A 20,538-nucleotide genomic window follows, 5' to 3' on the forward strand; every position below is an offset into this window, starting at 1 on the left:
ATCGATCAACAATGAGAGGAGCTCAAAGAAGGTGAAGCTGTAATGACAGAGAGAGAGAGAGAGAGAGAGAGAGAGAGAGAGAGAGAGCGAGAGAGAGAGAGAGAGAGAGAGAGAGAGAGAGAGAGAGAGAGAGAGAGAGAGAGAGAGAGAGAGAGAGAGAGAGAGGAAAGTTAAGTGAAAGACAGAAGAATAGAACCACCATGAGGAGCTATGTGGGAGTTCAGTGAAGTATTCTATTGAGATAGGAAAACAGACAAGCAGCAGAGCTAAAGTGGGACAGTTGCATAATGTTTAACGTTAAGAAGAAATACATCATCTCAATACTTCTGTTTCTTTCGTTCTTTCGATCTGTTTCTTTCGTTCTGTGGTCAAGTCTTATCTCAGTCTTCCCTTGTGAAAAACGGAGGAAAACTTTTAAAATCAATACATTTTCTGATGAACTGTAAAATTCAACATTTGGTCTTGATCAGAACAGTGACTTGAGGTTCAACTTTATTACTGGCTAGAAGAATACACAGTTAATTGTGATGTGTGCGTTCATTGTAAGTGAGTGTGCATATGTTGTGTATGTTAAAGAAAGAAGGCCCGAATCCTTAGAAATCCAAGAAAAGACAAAAATGTTAAAGGGACTGCAGTGCAGAAGCCATCATATTTTTGATTGGTTGAATGATTGATTTAAGTAAGTCTATTGATTTAGAGATGCTTAATCAAAGACTGCTGATGCTTAAAATTATCTTACAGTATGTAGTGGGAATTTTATCTGGGGGGCAACTGAATTATTTGAATGGGTTTCAGGAAGAAGGCAACTTTTTTCAGCATTTTGTTATTTTGCAGGATGACTTTAGATGATTTATTGTGAGCTTGAGAGGAAAAGGGTAGTGATATGCCGATGAAGATAATGGAGCATTTAGCACATACATAGTCAGATTTATAAATCAGAAATTCTTGAATAGATTAAATTGGATCAAATATTAGACTTAAGTCAATCAGGTCACCAGAACCTGACTTAAAATTCATGTTACTTGGAATCATGGCGTTCACACTTGCAGAAAACTCCTGAAAAACTCCTGATATTTGCTGGAGGGGCTGTACTGTATGTGTGAACCCAGTCACATTTTTCAGTCAGACTTCACCCAGAATTTCTCCTGCAGGTCCCCTGGTATGTTTTTGCGCAGCAAGTCTGGGCGAGCTAATACGAGTACACAGCAGGATATTCTCCGGAGAATTCCCTTGTGGCCAATGGGAGGTGGGAGTTAGGTTTATATGCTGTTGATCTCTGCTCGTTTGTTGATAGTGTGATTTTGTTGAGCTACAGGTAGCATTGCTATGAAGGCAAATATTCTCATTACAGTATAGTGGACTTGTTTGTCCGCTCTTCAAATGAATGAAAGTGACACTTGTGTTTAAAACATGCATTAAGTCTATAATGCACTACAACCAGCCAGAGTACACAACATTTACCATCTACCTTCATTGATCTTGAGAAGTCTTTGTGGAAATCCACATGACACACAAATCAGCACGTGGCAGAAACTTTAATCACAGCAGGTATCTGAGCGCTTTTGGTTTGTGACACTGCCAAGAAAAAAGTGGAAGGGTTCAAACAAGTGACTGTGTAGATTAAACAGACCAATTAATCTCTCCTTCTCCAGCCTCCCAACTCCAAGTCTAGACTTCAAAGCAGGTTAAACTTAAGGACCTGAACCAGAGTGTGTGTGTGTGTGTGTGTGTGTGTGTGTGTGTGTGTGTGTGTGTGTGTGTGTGTGTGTGTGTGTGTGTGATGACTCATGTGGCTTAGGGAAACAACCTTGTAGTCGTGTATTTATCTGGGTAGAGAGCAAAGACTTTCATGTGTTCCTGGAGGATATAAAAACTGTACATGTGAGAAAAAAACCAAACAAACGATTCCAAATTCAACTCCAAAAATGTCATGAGTTGAGAGAAGAGATTTAAAAGAGAAATGGGCCTTAGAGTCATGTTAGTGCCCTTATTTCAAAGGCATGCATGAAGAAAGGCAAATATGAGAGTCAGATGAAGACAGGAGAAGGACTTAGGAAAGGAAATAAAGAGATAATGAAACAATGATTGCAGGTAATGTTTTAATGATTACCTGGTTATTAATCTTCACTTAATATGATTCGGTCTTACAAAATGTAAAATGAGAAACAGAACGATGTGCGTCTCTCTTTGTTTATTTCTTTGAGAGAAATAATTTCTCTCAATATTCTCATTTTTCAACTTGGTTGCTACACAAAACAGGTCGAAGAAGAATTGAAAAGGGTTTTTTTTTCTCGTTCAGAGGACTCTCATGACCAGTATTTACAAGGCTACAATAACAGAGAGGAGGTAGTCATCTATTTTTTTGTATCTTTTGTGGCTCACACGGACTAACCAGGGGGAAGTTGGTATGTAAACACCAGAGCATTACTGTGCTTAACAGCTTGGGAAAGGGAACACACACACACACACACACACACACACACACACACACACACACACACACACACACACACACACACACACACACACACACACACACACACACACACACACACACACACACACACACACACACACACACACACACACACACACACACACACACACACACACACACACACACACACACACACACACACAGGCGTTTTGGGAGGAAGAACTAAAAGCCAAATGTGAGTCAGAGGACTTTCAGCAGTTAAACATTTTAACAGGCACAAGCCTGCTCTCAGTGTGCACAAGTTACTGTGTGTTTGTGTGTAAAGCAGTACAGACAATAACAAGGCCAGTGAGCCGAGCACATGGTCTGGATGTAAATCTAAGTGTCCTACTGCCACCTGTTGACAGACTTTGGAAGTGCTCTCCCCTCCCCCACACGGAGATGTACAGCAGGAAAACAGAAACACAGAGTGTTTATGTGAAAGGAAAGAAATAAAGTCAGGCAGAGGATCCTTAACTGGAGAGAAACTGAATGAAAAGATATTTTAAATGATTTCTTTACATCCCACAATGCTGTGTTTACATTGCTGTGATATTACTGTAAGTGTACTTACACAACTTTTTTTTTAATCTCACAGTGAATCAAACATATTACACATAGAAACACTGCACATGGTAACTTTCAATGCAAAGTTCACTTAACTCTGACATACTGTAGTATTTATAGAAATACACTCATCTTATTCCATCATTTATAATAGAACATAAACTGCACAGTTTGTAGTACAGGACAGCAGGGTCATGCATTGATACATTTGTACTGGTGCTAATTCTAACAGTATCAAACTGGAATGAAACTATGTGGACAGCTGTACAGTGACTGAGCATTCACGAAACAGAATCAAATCTAGCAGCAGGGAAGAAACAGCTTCATGTCAAGAGTTGAAATGACCTCACTTTCTAAATATATAGTGAAGAGGAAAACGTAGAGAGGAGAGGTGTGGACACAAGTTCACAGAGGACAGAGCAGATGGTGTCTGCTGGACTAACACAATCTCAAATACACACACGCAAACACACACTGGTGACATAATAGCAGCATGCCAGGTGTGCAGTTGGTGGCCTGCAGTCTGGCATTAACTGCGAGTTGTGCGTGTGTGTGTGTGTGTGTGTGTGTGTTTGTATGTATCCCGAGCACTCTTTGTGTGAAAGGGGCCCCCTATTCACTGGTCTCTGCTGCCAGCTTGGCACTAAATCACAGGACAAGACGGCACACATGCACAAACACACACTGACATGCACACACACCACCCTCTGTTGTCTTTTTGTCCAGCGTACTGAGAGAATGAAAAGAGGTCAAACAAGACGGCAGAGGTGGAGAAGCAAGTTCAGTTGATTTGTGAAAGAAAAGAGTAAAGTAAAGATGTTTAAAAATGTTCTGAGGCGGAACACAAGAGATAGAAAAAAAACGTGTGTCCTGTCCCAACAGTGAGCTGACACACAGACACACACACAGACACACAGTATCATGGCCATGCATAATGATCATTATCATAATCAAGCCTGAAGAGACTGTGGGCACTGCCTCTTTGTGTGTGTGTGTGTGTGTGTGTGTGTGTGTGTGTGTGTGTGTGTGTGTGTGTGTGTGTGTGTGTGTGTGTGTGTGTCTCCTATATTCTTCTTTATATGCTTGCACTGTGTGTCTTTAAAACCAGCTGAGGATGAAGAGTTATTAAAAGCAGCCAATGCTCTGCTTTGTATCAAACTAATGACAATAAAGACAGAAGCAGTGAATGTTTACACAGAGGTAAGAAGGGAAAAAGAAAAGCAGATTAAGCGTTGGTGAATATCCAAAACTGAAGGACCGTCATTATTGAAATGTGCCTATCTGACATAAGCAAAAAAAACAACAACCCGTTAATAAAATGCAAGGCACATCATTTCCCATCTATTAACAGTAGTTTCATAGTAAGAAAAGCACAGATGGCTCCAATAACATAGTCAACTGGTTACTTCCAGTTGGTCTTCTGTCTAACTGGAAATCAGTGAAGTTTTGGTAAGACGTGTTTTTTCCACTGGTCAGACTTTTTACAAGCATTGTTTGTATCAAAGTCAGCCTTCAACCTCATACTGCACATAGCCCTTTAGCTTAATATTGAACATCTCTCCAGTGTTCACTCTTAATAATCTGGTGCTATCATTTGATGTACATCTATTGTGCTTATTATTTTTTGTTTAAAGGTCCCATATTCTGCCCTCTTAGGGGTTCATATATCTATTTTATGTGCCTCCTAAAATACTTTCGCAGTCGCTAAGCATAGTTTTTTTGCCGCTCGGTGTGCCCTTGAATTGCCCTCCAGGGACAAATAAAGTTTTTTGAATTGAATTGAAATGTTTGAAAAAAAGTGTCTGTTTTCATGTACTGCCGCTCCATGCAGGCTCTCTCTCATCTGTCTGTATTTCTGACGCTCAGAATCCCCTACGAAGAGAAAAAAAAAGGGTCCCCATGTGTGCCTAACCTGATTCTGATTGGTTGGCTGATCTACTCTCTCATAACTGGTCAGTCGTTTGGCTTTGTTCTCGAATATTTCCCGCCCCTTTTACCATATTGGGAATGCTGCAGTCAGTCAAAGGGGAGTTTGTGCTTGCTACAACGAGCCAATGGGCTCGGGATCAGCGGCATCATGGGTTTGTGATATCATAAACCCATTTCCAATGAGTGGGGCTAGGGACAGAGGGAATGCGGCTATTGCTACTGCTAACAGGAGGAGGTAAGCGAAGCCGTGTTTCCGTAGACTTTGAATTTTTTCAAATAGATGTGCCTAAACATGCACAAGACACCTGGAAAACACACGACAGAGCATATAAAACCAGAAAAGGCCTCATATGGGTTCAACAAAGTTTCACCTTTAGTACACTGTATGTGTTACTTTGTATTTTCAAAGGGGACATTTTTGTACATGCAAGTGAAATTACAAGATTTATGTCTTTTGGTGACATTTTCTAGTCTCTTCTATAAACAATAAGGTTCAGGTTGAGCTTACTTTATTAGTACCTGTAGGCAAATTTGGTTGCAGGGAGAGTCACTTCATACAGTACATAAAACATACTAATAACTTGTGTTAAATGAACCCTGTTGTTTGACAGACAACCTTGTTCAACTGAAGTCAGAGAGTGGAGGATAGAAATATTCCTTTTAAATGTATAGGGCCTTTGACGCTTCACATAATCATGCTGCCAGAAAAGCCTGTTTTCTATACAAACCATCAATTTGGATATAAAAAAAAGTGGCTTGACTTTCTGCATAAAGAAGTACAGTTTGTCCATGTGCAAAGTACATCCTAATAGTTTTCACCCTCAGAGCTTAAACTGAGAACTGAGCCCCCCTCTCCTTATCTCAGGCACAGAGTGTGATGACTAAAATGGCACAGTAATACATGAGCAAATTCACTCGAGAAGTGTTCAACTTGCTTTCCCGTCTTGGTGTGTCTGTAGTGTTGACATATGTTTGAACTCTGCTGCGTGTGCGTATGTGTGACTGATGTCTGTTTTGAGTGTACTGGCTACACGACAGCCGGATTAGGAAAAACTGTTGCAGGAGTCTGAACTATTTCTCAGGGCAGAAGAGCACACATGGACAAACTTCTGTCTGTGTGAGAAATATCAGCAACTTATCGGCCTGGAGGAGATTCAGAAAATCCATTTTTAGCTTCTCCTCGAGAGCTTTCCCAGAGGGTAATAAATTTGACTGCTTCAAATCCACACACACAGGAAATGTGTGTTAGTGCTTGCATGCTCAGCAGATTTCCACATGGTCTTTTCAATAGAGGCACTTTGATGGTGCTTGTGACTCAACTATGATCAATGTGTACCTATCAATAATTCAGTCTCTATGCTCATTTGCCTCTGTGTCTCTATTTCCACTCTTGTTCATCTCTCCATCAAAGAGACAAATTAGTGTCGAGTCTCTTTTAAACTTCTTGACCTATTTTACTTGAATGAACGTGAAGTGAAGAATTGCCATTGAGAGATATTCATACTAATATGTGAGAGGGGGTAAAATATGATGTTGTTGTGAACATAAAATCTCATATCTGAGAATAAATGGAAACATTATATGATTTTTCCATTTCTGTCTTTCCTGATCTCAATCATCAACTCTTGCTGTGTTAAAGAACAGTGTTCCCTTACAGGAAGGTTTACCTTTCTTATAACTTCATGTGTGGTATAAATGAATTGTACTCACTAAACTTGAACCCCCAACCTGCAAGGACCACTGACCCATAGATAACTATTCCTGGCAAACTTAGGCAGTCATGTCTTCATGTTGTGTAGCTGCAGCAGGGGAGGAAAACAGGAGCTGACACCTGTCACAGATGTTGGAGCTAACCCAGCAAGCTAACCCACATATCTGTCTGTCTACGTGTTGTTATCTGTCATCTGTCATCCGGCTGGAGCGTGGAAAACTAAGCAGTGTCATTTCTGCTAATATCAGTGTTCGACACTGATGTCACAAGTCACAAAAAAAAACCCAAAAAAAACAAACGTGTGAAATTGTGGAAATATTTTACTTCACTGCATGAGGTTATGATGACAGACAACAAGTTCACTTTTAAGTAGGAATGTGAATTTCAAAGAAACTACTATTTGAAATTCAGTGTAAAAAATGTTATTAGAATTTGAATTATTACCAGTGACTCACTTTTGACAACAGGGATGTCCATCTGAGTTAGTTAGCTTAATGCTAACACATCATATATAAAGCCATTAACAGGCAAACAAATTTAGCATTGTGGCCACTGGAATTTGAGGCGAATAAAAAATATATCTTACTTCATAATGTTAAGTTAAATAGATTATTCCTTCAGTTTAAATATGCTTAGCATCTCTAAAGTCTTTATCTCTACAGTTCAGTCAGACAACTAACATGTGTATTACTTCTAAATGTTCATTGCAGAACATAGTTTGTATTTAGTATCTGGGCTTCAATAGAACCACCCCTCATGGGGCATGCTGTGTAGGTCAATGCTGAGTTGATGGTTGGGCTGAAAGCAGGAGTCCAGTGCTAACTCGACAACAACAGAGACTGTTCAGCTTAAATAGACAATAGCCAACTGAAAGGATGTGTGGTTGTTATTGTGGATTATAACTCATGTCAAGTGCAATCAATACAGTCTGTCCAGACTATGTCAGCTAATATCATTCTTTTCTTGATATTTAAAGCGACAAATAGCTTTGAGATGAGCTAAAACAACTGACTAGTCAAAGTACTGTATTACCACCTACAGTAGCTTGTAAAAATAGTGCAAAAGATAAATTCTTTTAGGTACAGGAAAATCACATGAACACTTCCAATTTTTTTTCCTCCAAACGCAGCTCATATGATTATCCAGGCATTACACTGCATTTTATGTTTCTTGCAAAGAATGCAGTTGATCAAACTGTTAGTCAGGAAGGAACAGCTGCTGATACAAGGTTTCTGTTTTGTTTTGTCATTATGCCAACAACCTCTAAAACCCCAAAATCAGACTGTGACGTGCCTGCCAAGGCGCATGTCGCACACTAATGTAGATTGTCATGTGGGGGTGATAGCAGTGCGTCTGTATCTATGAAGCGTCATGTCCTGTTATACATTGGGTCATAACACATAACACTGACAGCTACGCGGGGGGGGGGGGGGGGGGGTTTCTCTAGTGTACGGCCCTGGCACCTCACAGTGACTGGCGGGCACCATGTGTACTGTGTCGAATCTCAAATGGGCAGACAAGATGTTTACAGGATGGATACAGGTTTAAGGCCTTTTTAACAATTTAACATTGCTTTGTATTAAAAAAGATAACCTAGCTAAATTCAAAATATGTTAACTTAGCTTCAAATATTTAGGAAATGATATTATGCCTGAGTAATTAAAGGAGCAATTTGTATCTCTTACACCTTGTCAAAACTGGTGACTCAGAGCATGTATTGGTATAAATATCACCTAATTATTACTTTTAATGCAGTTCTGAAAACGAGCATGAAGGCATCCCCCCGAGGTATTGATAGAAACAGCATTTCCATGTTTTGAGAATTTCATTGGCGACAAGAAATGTCAAACATCGGCACAATGCATTTGGCCGTCAGAACAGGAGGCGGCACCTACAAAGTCTTTCATTGGCTGTTAAGGGATGTCATCAAAAGGTCAGTGGAACAGCAGAGTTGTTTTAAGAGTGAGTTTGAGAGATGGATGTGATGTGTTTGGATTACGTTTTACTTGATTGAAATGGTGGGGGCTCGTTTTTGGGGGTATATTATGATCAGGAGAGTTCAGTCCATCTTCAAATGGTGAGTTGAAAGAGGCTGTCTGTCTGGCACTGGACTGACCACACAGAGCCGTCTGTGTGTGTGTGTGTGTGTGTGTGTGTGTGTGTGTGTGTGTGTGTGTGTGTGTGTGTGTGTGTGTGTGCCTGGTCTATCATAACCGGGGCACGTAATATCATTATACGGTCACTTTAATGCAGAATTAATGAGTGAGAAAAAGGATGGAGTCCTATCAGAGAATACGCTGTTATTCCAAGTTCAGAAGACAAATTATTTAATGACGTGGTTCAACACCAAGGAGAATATAGATCAGAGAGTGTAGAAAAACAACAAAACTGACGACTGTCGGTGAAACCTGACATATCAGGTTTGAATCCGTATTCACAGTGGACTCTCAACCCTCTCCTGTAATGAGAGCCTTTTTGACGGGATCATGTGAGGGGCCTTGGGTTGCCCTGCAGGTTTCTGCTGCTTGTTTATTGCTGCAAAGGGACCACTTAACACAGAACTCATATTGGTTAAAAACACAGGTACATAGGAATACTAAGTGGCCATATATTTTGAATGTAATGCCTTGACTAAGTCGTGAATAATTTAGTAGTAGTGGTAAAATATCTATAGTAGATTGAATGTTGAAAAAGTGCTGATGTCAAATAATAGCAGACGCAAAGACGTAGGAGACCATGACGTGAAAACAGCCTGATACACAACATGTATGTTTTGTGTTCATAGTAATAAAGAAATACTATAATTAATTTAAAGTTAATAATATTAAGTTCTAGTAAAGAAGGGAGAAAACAGTCATTGGTTTGTTTGCAGGCTGCTGCAGGGAGGTTGTTTACCTGACGTCTACTGTAAACACCTCATACAAAATACTGCCATCTCCAGGACTGCTCACCCGGAGAAATATGGTGAAATATTCCTCTGCTTTAAGATACACGGTTCTGTGCAGACACACAGGCCAACCCACATTCAATCACTGTTTCCCAGCATGCCACCTTCACACACAAAAACTTTGCCTATAAACCTCCATACACATACACACGCCCACAACCTTGTCATTTCCTATGACATTCCCAGCCTCCATTACCTGCATATATTAGCCAACCTCTCTGATGTTAAAAATTATACATTCATGCATTTGAATAATTCAGATTATTTTAAAAGCTGTGCGCTCACTCACTGTCTCTCTTTTCCAGATGGAAAGAGGGCTATTTACCTCAAATCGCATTTGAATAAAACCCATAAATCCTTTCAAAGTTCTCTGCGATAAACCAATCAAATATCCCCAACGCTGGGCTGACTGGCCAATCAAAATTAGAAATTCATACTTGCAGCCTTTCTCATTCAAAAGACATCAAATAGCAAATCGAATCGCAGCCTATTTGTGGGGCTCAATTTGTTTGAGATAAGAAAAAGGTGGCTAATGGAGTGAGAGTGGGAGAAAAAAAAGGGGCATTGCTGCGCTGCCGTAATGTAATTCCAAACCTAACAAAAATATTTGATGGCGTAAACAGCACACATTTGGTTCATAAATGTGGTAGATGATTTTATTTGTTTAACAAAAGAAAACTATATTATAAATAACAGGGAAAAAAACAAAACAGATTTGATAGCGAAAGGGTGTGGAGGCTAAATTATTCCTGAGATGAAACCTGCTTATCACACTCAGCAGTGAGCATGTTTGTGTGTGTGTGTGTGTGTGTGAGTGTGTGTGTGTGTGTGTGTGTGTGTGTGTGGGTGAGAGGAAACAAGAATCAGGAAATAAGGCTCGCAGAGTTTTTTGGCTTGGTGTTTTTCTAATGAGGGCTAAACCTGCATGTTCGTGTATGTGTTGATGTGATAACCTGAGTAAGAGACAATGGGCAGACGGTGCAACTTTATCTCTCATTACACATCTCTTCTTCAAACTGCCTGTGAATCATGACAGACGGTAAGCTCCTGCTTCCTCTTTCTCTGTCTCTGTTTGGAAAACAACAACTAACCGTCACAGACACTTATGTTTCCTGTGTTTGAATGCGTAAAACACGTACACAAACACAGCCGTAACTGAGTTTAACTAAGTATTTGTGACATTTAAAAAAAAAGGGGGACACAAACACACACACACACACACACACACACACACACACACACCAAGGTTCAAGCAGCTGGTGAGTTTGCCCTTGACTGCCCACCCCCGGGCACTGGTGTGGCATGGATGCAGCTGTTTTAAAGAGTTTAGAAAGCCATGTCCTTGTGAAGGGTATTTTCTGTTTTTCATTGACCCATTATAAACCCAGGGTCTCTTCAGACAGACAACAACAGCGTTTTAAAGACCAGGCTCCTTGTTCAAGTCAGTCTGACACCTGTGTTGGTGGTGATTTTTGATTCAAGCAAAAAAAAGAAAAAAGAAAAAAAAAAGGGATCTTTGATATTGCCACATCACAATCAATCGTCATCCATTATTAGCATTGTGCTAACTATTCCTTACAGTTCTCCATAACAGTTAAAACAGCTACGCAGCTTCTTTAACTGTGTTGAGGAAAGATAACATTAAGCTTTCCTATTTGAATCTGCACACAACAGAACCAGTAAGATCATGGCGACTACCAAATTATGCAAATGACAACTTCTTGTACCAGGAGACATCTCCGTTTTACCTGCCCAATGCCTTCATGGCCCAGGAGGTTACATACCATGGCTTGGTTAAGATGCGTTTTTAATCCCATGATTAACATTAAACGGCTGATTGGTTTGGTTCAGTCAAAAACACTCCTGGGTAAAGGACCAACAATTGGTTTGGTAAAGGGAAACATGGTGTTGACCTTTGGGTTCACACAGGACACACAGTCACTCGAAGAGTAGAAGTCAGCTGAGATGATGTACTCACAATATTGCAAAGGAAAAAAGGAGAGATTTTCACGTTTTTGGTTATCCAGATATAGTCGACTGATCTTGTAGTCAAACCTGCATAAAGTACTCTAAAAGATTCAGCAAATAATAATGTATGAAGGTAAATGTTCTGGAAGTGAGATTTGTGTTTCCAATGTGGGAGCCTTGCCCTTGACTGACCCGCCTGGGGCTCTAATAGACAAATGGCCCTCTGTGTTGTTGGGGATTCTGGGAGTCATCTCTAACCAAACAGATGCCGAGGCACAGCAGCTGCTCATCTGACTTCAAACTCAACTGAAAAAACCATGTTGCCAAATATAAGCATCTGTAATTGTCCAACAGCAGTGTTTTTTACATTTCACAGCGTAAACAGGAATTCATTAACAGCCAATCATGTAAAAGCATCCCTTATTTTAAAGAAGATTTGAGCGAGGTGCTGTGCTCACCCTGGAAGGACTGACTGGCTCTCTCCACAAGCTCCTCGATCGGATAGCTGGCCAGGTCTCCTCTGGCATGTTTCGTCTTGCAGTAGGTACACGCATTCAGACACCTAGGTGGACAGAAACAGACAGAGAGAGGGTGAGTGGATGCCTTTGGAAGAGAGTGGCTGTTTAATCATCAACACACGCAAAGCACTCAAGACAGAGGTTAAAAAACAAGTTCAAAACACGAAGCATATTCAAAATCCAGCTTTTATCTTACACTCGTTGAATGAACACAATGAATCCTTACTTTGAATAATCAGTGTGTAGTTCATAAAACCAGTCTTTAAACATTATAAATCATAAAATATATTTTGGGGGGGTTAAAGTTTTTCCCTTAAAATAGCTGAGCTGGGGACTTGTGAAAAATGTATCTGACAATGGTGAGCAAAGAGATAAACATATTTTTGATGTTTCTATAAAATCAAGTAGTGCATGCTTCCCCAGTAGAGTTAAATCAGAAGAAACAGTTCCTTCTCGCTCTATATCAGGGACCCAGCGAGGCGCTGGATTAACCGTGGACAGCTGCCTCTCAGACTGAGGGGAAGCAGTGGAGAAAAAAAATGGACTCAATGAAGTTTTTGTTTCAAAACAAGTAGAAAAGCACAATTTAAATGAACCGTGAAGCGAGGAGGGAGGAGACGGAGAGAGTTATCAGAAAAACTCAAAATAAGAAACATTGGCTCACACCAGAACCAAACGCATGGCATGGTGTCAACTGGAGGGGAGTCTTTGTTTGGGATGAAGGAGGCTTTTCTTTTAAGAGTTCCCTGTAAATCACCACTGAATGGAAGAACAAGGCCCGCTGTTGTAAGACCCTTTTTACAGTTACATGTCTGAGGTTTGATTTCTGTTCTTCAGTTTGTCACACTAGGATAAAAATAGAGTTCTTTCAACTCAATATTGGCTTATTTTTTTGGCATCCATTCAGACATGCTGTTGTTTGAACACGAGTTTTCATTGTAATTAGTTAAGTGTGTGCGTGTGCGTGTGCGTGTGCGCGTGTGTGTGTGCCAAAAGTGGAGCTGCATGAACTGGGGGTTAAGTGACTGTAAAACTCAAAGAGCAAATCTTGCACTGCCACACTTCAGAATTTAATTTACCGATGGAGCCACACTAATCGCATCATGTTTACTAACAGAATTTGCAAAGCACAAAATGTATCCCATCCGTGGAACAAAGCATGCTAAGTTGAGTTTTCAATGAAAGCCTTAAACTTAAAAAAAAAAAAAAGTGTAACTAATAAGACAACAGTATATTCACTAACAACACAACACAACATGACCATTTCCAAATGCAGTGTTACTAAAGTAACCTTTTGACACACAATGAAGATCAAAGGGCTCTTTTTGCTCTCGACCAAATGTGTCACAATTTTTAAATTGCTTTTCTGCGAAATCAAAACACTCAGCTGCTGTGACAAAAACATCTTACCAATGATAAATAACCATCCAATGCTGTTATCCAAGGAAGCTAGTATGGCTGTTTGAATTAAACACAGGCAGAAAAAAAAAAAACCCCTGCATCAGTCCGTGACAGACTTATAGAGATTATCAGGGGTTTCCCAGAAGGTCCTCAAAAACAGGACATCGTAGAATTCTTGCTTGACCACAGACACAATCGCCGTCCTGTTTATAAGACGCGTCAGTTCAGGGAACCAGGGTCAAGTACATTTATCATCACACTAGATCTGGCAGCAGCGGCTGTGGGGAAAAAAAATATTAGACATAATCTAAAAGTACTTTGCAGGTCTAACAAAGAAAGTTTACACAAACAGTGCTGCTGGGATTTCTTTGAGATACTTCTCAGTGAAGGGATCGAGACTGTAGGTGCTTCTGTAAGTGACTCAAATTCATCCACTTTTAGGCATTTACACCAGGAAGATTAGCACTTATCCCCTCAATGCAATGGGAGTGCTTATCAAGCGAAATTAAAACACACAGACAGGGATCATCGTTGGAAGGTCCAAAAGTTCCTAAACACTCTTTATTGCTACAAATAAAACATTTCACTTTCACTGTTATAGCGACACTCCTCTCGTTCACATGTTTAGAACAGAACATCAATATGATACTTGATGGGTAAAAATGAAACACAAAAGATGAGGCAGCATTGAATCCATCCATCTTTTCCTCTCAGGGTATTGCTTATCCTGGATGAGGGCACCAGAGATGGCAGCTAGGTCACAGGACCTAGCTGTGGAGAAAACATAGACAGATGGGGCCCTGTGTGTGTGCGTGCGCAAGCACACACACACATATATGTACATACACACACAGATAGACATACCACTAGGGGGTCCATCCATCTTAATGTGATCAGGCCCAGCTGAGTGGATCACACCGACATTAATCTCAAGAGACAGTCAGTGGCCTGTGTGTGTGTATGCGTGTGTGTGTGTGTGTATTTGCATCTATTCTGTGTGTGTGATTGTTTATGCGTCTGTGTGAGTGTGCTGCCGCTGAACATTTGTCCAGTATCACAACAACGCATTAGCAGTTCCGACCCCTCCATCAGCCTAAATATACTGCGACATGTAGTCAGCACCCTTAGACTGACAGTGACTGAAGGAGAGGGGCAGGGTCACTCGTTTTGAAACACACACATACATGTTTGCTGTTATATTGACGGGACACTACTATAGGAAAAAAAAAGGGGGGGGAATTATTCTGAAATTAAAATAAAGTACTAGTTATCAAGCCTCCATCCTTACCCTCCTTTGTCTCTGTCCTCTCCGCCTTCTGCTTCATACCAGTTAATTAAACCACAGAGGTAGCAGTTGTACCTGACAGCAGTGTACTTCATCAATGTGTTACAATAAGAGAGGCAACCTCCCTAGTGTGTGTGTGTGTGTGTGTGTGTGTGTGTGTGTGTGTGTGCATGAGAGAGGGAGGCTATTGTGTGGTTGTGGCCTTGGGAAGGTAACAAAGGAAGGAAAACCCTGAGGTTCTCTGTACATTTGTAAAACGTCCCTTGACACACATGCACGCCTGCACGCCTACACACACACACACACACACACACACACACACACACACACACACACACACACACACACACACACACACACACACACACACACACACACACACACACACACACACACACACACACACACACACACACACACACACACACACACACACACACACACACACACACACACACACACACACACACACACACGGTATAGTTCACGCCGGAGAGGCCCCCTGTGTGCAAAAGCTTAAAGACGCAGACTGGGGGAGAGTTGGGCAGATAAGCATTTAGGGTCTACACATTAATTAGAAATCTGCTCTATGCATAAACAAATTGGGCAAATGTGTTCATTCGAGTTGATGTGTGTGTGTGTGTGTGTGAGCGCGCATGTGTGTGTGTGTGTGTGTGTGTGTGTGTGTGTGTGTGTGTGCGAGCGCGCATGTGTGTGTTCACAGTAGTTCCCATTGTGCGAGCTTGAAGATGCAATTAAGAAAACAAAGCAAAAAACTGAGCAGGGAAGTCTGAGCACTTTGCAAATTATGAAGCAAGATTATTCACTGCACTTATTGTTGAGACTGCAGTGAGGGGTGGAGTGGGTATATGAGCAAACAAAATCTTAAAACTGCTATTATATGAGTGAACAAAGGCCCGGGCCTGTAAGTTTACCGTTTGTATCGTCTCAAAGTCAAAGTGGAGCGTGTAAAATAATGTGGAGTCAAGGAACAAAGAACGCTGACACAATGGAGTAAAGACCTATTAGGAGTAATGAATAGGGGATGATTGGTTATTCAGGGAAAGGTTGGCAGCCTAACTTTGTTTACCCTTGATACACTGCCATGAGAGATGGCTGCGTTAAAGTTTTCAACAAAAAAGATTTGCATGTGCACCGATGGTTTTGCGTGACACTGACAAAAGCAGTATTCCCTCGCACTTTGTATCTCATACGGAGTATTATAATCTCTAATGACCGGGATTTAGGATCCCACTACAACTGTTAGCTAAAAATCACCCTATGAGTCAAGCTGAACAAAAACAGAACAAAAAAAAGAAGAGTTCACTGAGTAATGTAACTGAATCCCCAGGACAGTAAAGAACCTTCCTAACCAGAAGGATGCTGCTGATTTTTAAGCTAATACAGATTTAACGACAAGTGTGAAAGGTGTTTGCAAGCATGTCTGTGTGTTATTGCTTGATCTAGCCGGCGAAATTTCAAAATAAGGCATGCATCAGGCTATTCTATATTTTTAACACAAGTAAGAGGACATATTTATCATTTCTAAAGCAACAAAAGGAAACTGATGGACTCTTAAAAGAGCTACAATATGTGTGATATAAACAATGTGACAGAGGCTGACACTACAATGTTTTCTAAGTTTTAATTTCATGTGTTATTACGATACAGGAAAAGATTACAATTATATAACTAAAGACCGTTAAACTGGCCTGACTCAGTTAAAACTGGTTTACAGCATGTTCCTGTTCTGCAGCACAAAAAAACAAAAACAAAGATTAGACAACAGAAATACAGAAGAACAACAACACAGTCTTTCAGATAGGTTGGGATGGTCAATCCATCAGGCCTGCTTGAAATGCACACTTAAGGTTCGTCTTCTTGGTATATTATACCTTTTTCTGTTTCATTGACTTTTCAGAGACGGTCCATTGACAAGCGAGGAGCCAATTAATGTAAGACCACAAAAACAAGAGAATCTGTTCAAGCGTCTGGAACCTCTGACCTGAAACAGCTTGGTTTGGACAGTGGAACAGCTGCTTTGTCACAGACTTGTTTACTCTCTTCTTCAACAGTAGTTCTGGTCAGACAGAGAAACGTACATGAAACATTACTCACAGAGTATAGCTTTTCTTATCTGTTTACTGGATTTATGTGCATGTGTTTGCACTTGTGCTAGTGTGTTTGCACTTGTGCTAGTGTGTGTGTGTGTGTGTGTGTGTGTGTGTGTGTGTGTGTCCTAAGGCAGCTGGGATACATTCATCTCAGTATTCAATGCAGTCTGTGTGTATGTGTGTGTGTGTGTGTGTGTGTGTGTGTGTGTGTGTGTGTGTGTGTGTGTGTGTGCGTGTGTGCGTGTGTGTGCGTGTGACCTCTTGATTATGGCATTTAGTATCGTGTTTGGATCCCGCACATTGAAAAAGATGTGCATGTGTGGGAGTGTGTTTGTGAGAGAAACACAGAGATAGTGAGTGTTTTGGATGTGTCACATGCTGACCTTGGATTGCTGGAACTACTACAGCAGCTCCGCTTGTTGTTTTGACTAGAGAGGGGCACAGCACGTGCATGTGTGTGTGTGAAACTCCCCACCATCTACGTAGGGACTGTGAGTGTTTTCACCACTTCTTGTTTTGTCTAAAGACAGACCTCCAGACAGGCTCTGTCGCAGATCAGGGAGTCCATTGTTAATGGAAAAGAATGCTATGATGTTTGTTTATTATGAAAAACTGGGCATACTAGGAAAAAAACCCAGTGGTACAAATAGTAAGCAGAAGTTAGACTTGCAGGTCAGTTGATTTGTTGGCAGACTTTCTCACCCACTCCTCTCCACTGCTTTCAAGAATCCAGAAGCTCTAGGATGTGTTACTAGTTCTCTCTCTAAATCGTTAAGCCTTTATAAAAGCTGTCTGCAGATTGGGAGTACTGCAGAGATGTGTGCTGAATAAATGTTAAATAACTTTTTTTATTGTCTTTCTGACCCTTCACACCATTACTATTACATGTATGCACTAGACTCGTCAGAACTAATGTTATCTGCAACACTACTCAAGCTCGCAGAGGCTTTTTATGTGCCACCAATCAGAATGTCATTTCTATGCACCAACACAGACATTTCACCCCGAATAGGAAAGTCCCTGTTCACAAAGTCACAGGAAGAATAATGTAAACATCAGTTTGATCATTTTGTCAATGAACTTCCTCTTATTTAAAATAAGAGCACGGAACAAGAAGAAAAACTGTGAGAAGAAGAAGTGCGGGGTCTGATTCAATTACATGGAGTTATAAAATCCCAGCGTCTCTCCTGCCGGGCGGCTGACAGCTCTGTCAGCCCAGGAGTCCAACACGGTACAACAGCTGCACAGCAGTGGTAAAGTAATGTTAACATGGACCGGTTCAAAAACACTTGAGATGACACCACTGACCTTTATCACCTGAGCAGAAAGTGTCAGAGACAACTACTTCATCGGGCTGCCTTGAATCACCCCTCTCAGCTCCTGTCATTGTAAGTTACATGATGTGTGGCCCTTCTGAAACTGGCTTTGCAAAGTATACAGCCTACGTACGTTACGATGCGTCTTTAAAAGCAACAGTGTACTCGCTGGATTTTTGGAGCTGCTTATGTAGACGTGCTAAAATGGGATAGTTGTTGGCAGAACATACCATGTCATGACAAGAAACCAACCATTAAAGACATGAGCATCTTCAACTTACAGTAGCTACCAGTGATTCCAGTAAGGTGCCAATCCAATACAAGGTGTTCAACTGTAAAAAGCAGCTGTATTGCATGTATACAAACTTCCATAGAAACACAAACAAAAGCCTAATGTCTGGTTCTGTCCTGATGACAATGGACCATTTACGTCTTAGAAGGAAAACATATCGAAAATTGGTTTAGGCAAATGGTCTGTAAGACAAGCGTTTGTTTGTGTGTGTGTGTGTGTGAGAGAGAGAGTAAACTGTGCTTGCCTGTGACATACTGGGCTAATTCAGTTACTCAGGGGTTCTGTAGTGTAATGCCTTGTAATGACACACAATCTCATTTTGTCCAAGGAGAGACATCAATCTTTTGGATTTACTGTGGGGAGCAAAGTCTCTCCTGGTGAGTGAGTAGGAAGGAGAGTGGATTTTTGTCAGGCATGTGTTTGTGTTGTTAAGCAGTGGGGAAGAGGGAAATGGAATAATATGTTCAGACCAGTGGAGCTGAAAACTACCCATACATTGGTTTGATAAACAGCGGGAAAGGCCACCGTGGTACATAGCTAGAGGAGGTGTAGGTACGTGTGCGTGGGTGTGCATGAAGGAGTGGGAGCGTGTCTGCATATGATCGTGTGTGTTTCAGGATGGAAATAGAAAAAGAAAATGGGAATCCGTGAAGGGCAATGTGTTTGTATGTGCTGACTGTGTGCTAAAGTGCGAAATCAAAAGAGATCTTGTGTCTATTGTGCAATCATGCATTCACGCGACCCTACACACATATGTACGTGATCAGAAGCCCTGGTGTAAACACTCTTCACTCCTCTGTTACTCGACTTTCCTGGAGCACATCAGCACATTTTCTCCTTCTGTTGCTGCTGTTGCTTCATGCGTTTTCACTTTTGCTCCACGGGGAGGAAAAACAACACCGAAAAGAAAAGATGAGATCATTGACCAACGAGTAAACAAAATGAAAAATCAGTCAAGTAGAGCAATATGATGTGCCTTGTGTATTCGCTCTTAGGATGACGACGTGATATGGAAAACTTATCTGCAGTAAATATCCCATGAACGGGAGTCTCCAGCAGCAGCAGACACAGACGTTTAGATTATTTGGTAAACTGGTTGTGGAAGAGAAAGAAGGGGAGAGAGACTCCTCATGTGACCGTCTATGGCATCACAGGCAAAAGCAGCTCCTCATTCTCTTATGCCTTATTCACTTTCACACTGTAATTGCCAGAGAAATTCAAATTACAAAAGAGCACATAGGCCGGATTCAATTTGCTTTTTACTCGGCTAATGACTTCCTTTCTCTCTCTCTCTCTCTCTCTCTCTCTCTCTCAGTGCACTCCTCTTCCAAGCAGAGACTTTTGACTGGGGGGAAGAAAAAAAAGATGCCTCTGTTATTCATGTTGTGACAACGATTCTTTAGTGATATTCCTTGTTGAAAAGTTTTGTCACCAATGAGCTGAGCTATGTTTTTACACTCCACCATGTCGAGGCCTCTGGTGGGAAAAAAGCAGAATGTGCTGAGCTTGACTGATCTCCAAACAGAAATTGTTGCAACGTGCGCTTCGAAAAGAATCCAGCAGTGGAGGAAGCTCTGATGCATGCTGATTGGTGCAGGGAAAAAAAACAAAACAAAAAAAAAACAAGACATGCAACTATGAGGTGCAGAAGGCTGTCATTCATATGCCAAAAAAGCATGAAGATGTTATTAAAATAAGAAGAGTGAGGATTGAACCACTTTTACAAAACTGAGAAAAACTTTGGGGGGATGAAGACGTTTGCGCTTTTAATTGCATCCAACATTACTAGAGATAAAGAGGTTTGGTTTTTCTGTTTTAAATAAAAATATGTAAGACATAAAATCAAGTTTTGAGCTGAAACAGCTCTTTTTTATACACAAAAAAAACATCAATCTAAAATGATCGGAGCAGTTTAAAAAGGACACCAAGCTGTAGATCAGAAGAAAGACAGTTTAACACGTTAACAAGAAGTCTGTGACCACAAACGTACTTCTCTTTGAAGTCAAGAAATGTT

The 20,538-nt window shown here is 40.9% G+C and overlaps 1 protein-coding gene across 1 annotated transcript in view; it reads right to left on the reverse strand.

Annotated features, from left to right (window-relative positions):
- cdkal1 (CDK5 regulatory subunit associated protein 1-like 1) overlaps nucleotides 1-20,538 on the reverse strand; it is a 216,971-nt gene that overhangs the window by 110,236 nt on the left and 86,197 nt on the right. The window contains exon 8 of the mRNA XM_079344989.1: nucleotides 12,057-12,160. Coding sequence (XP_079201115.1) covers nucleotides 12,057-12,160 — 104 coding nt within the window. The remainder of the gene's footprint in view (nucleotides 1-12,056; nucleotides 12,161-20,538) is intronic.

The sequence above is a fragment of the Symphodus melops genome, assembly GCF_947650265.1.
Source record: "Symphodus melops genome assembly, chromosome: 5".
Lineage (NCBI taxonomy): Eukaryota > Metazoa > Chordata > Actinopteri > Labriformes > Labridae > Symphodus > Symphodus melops.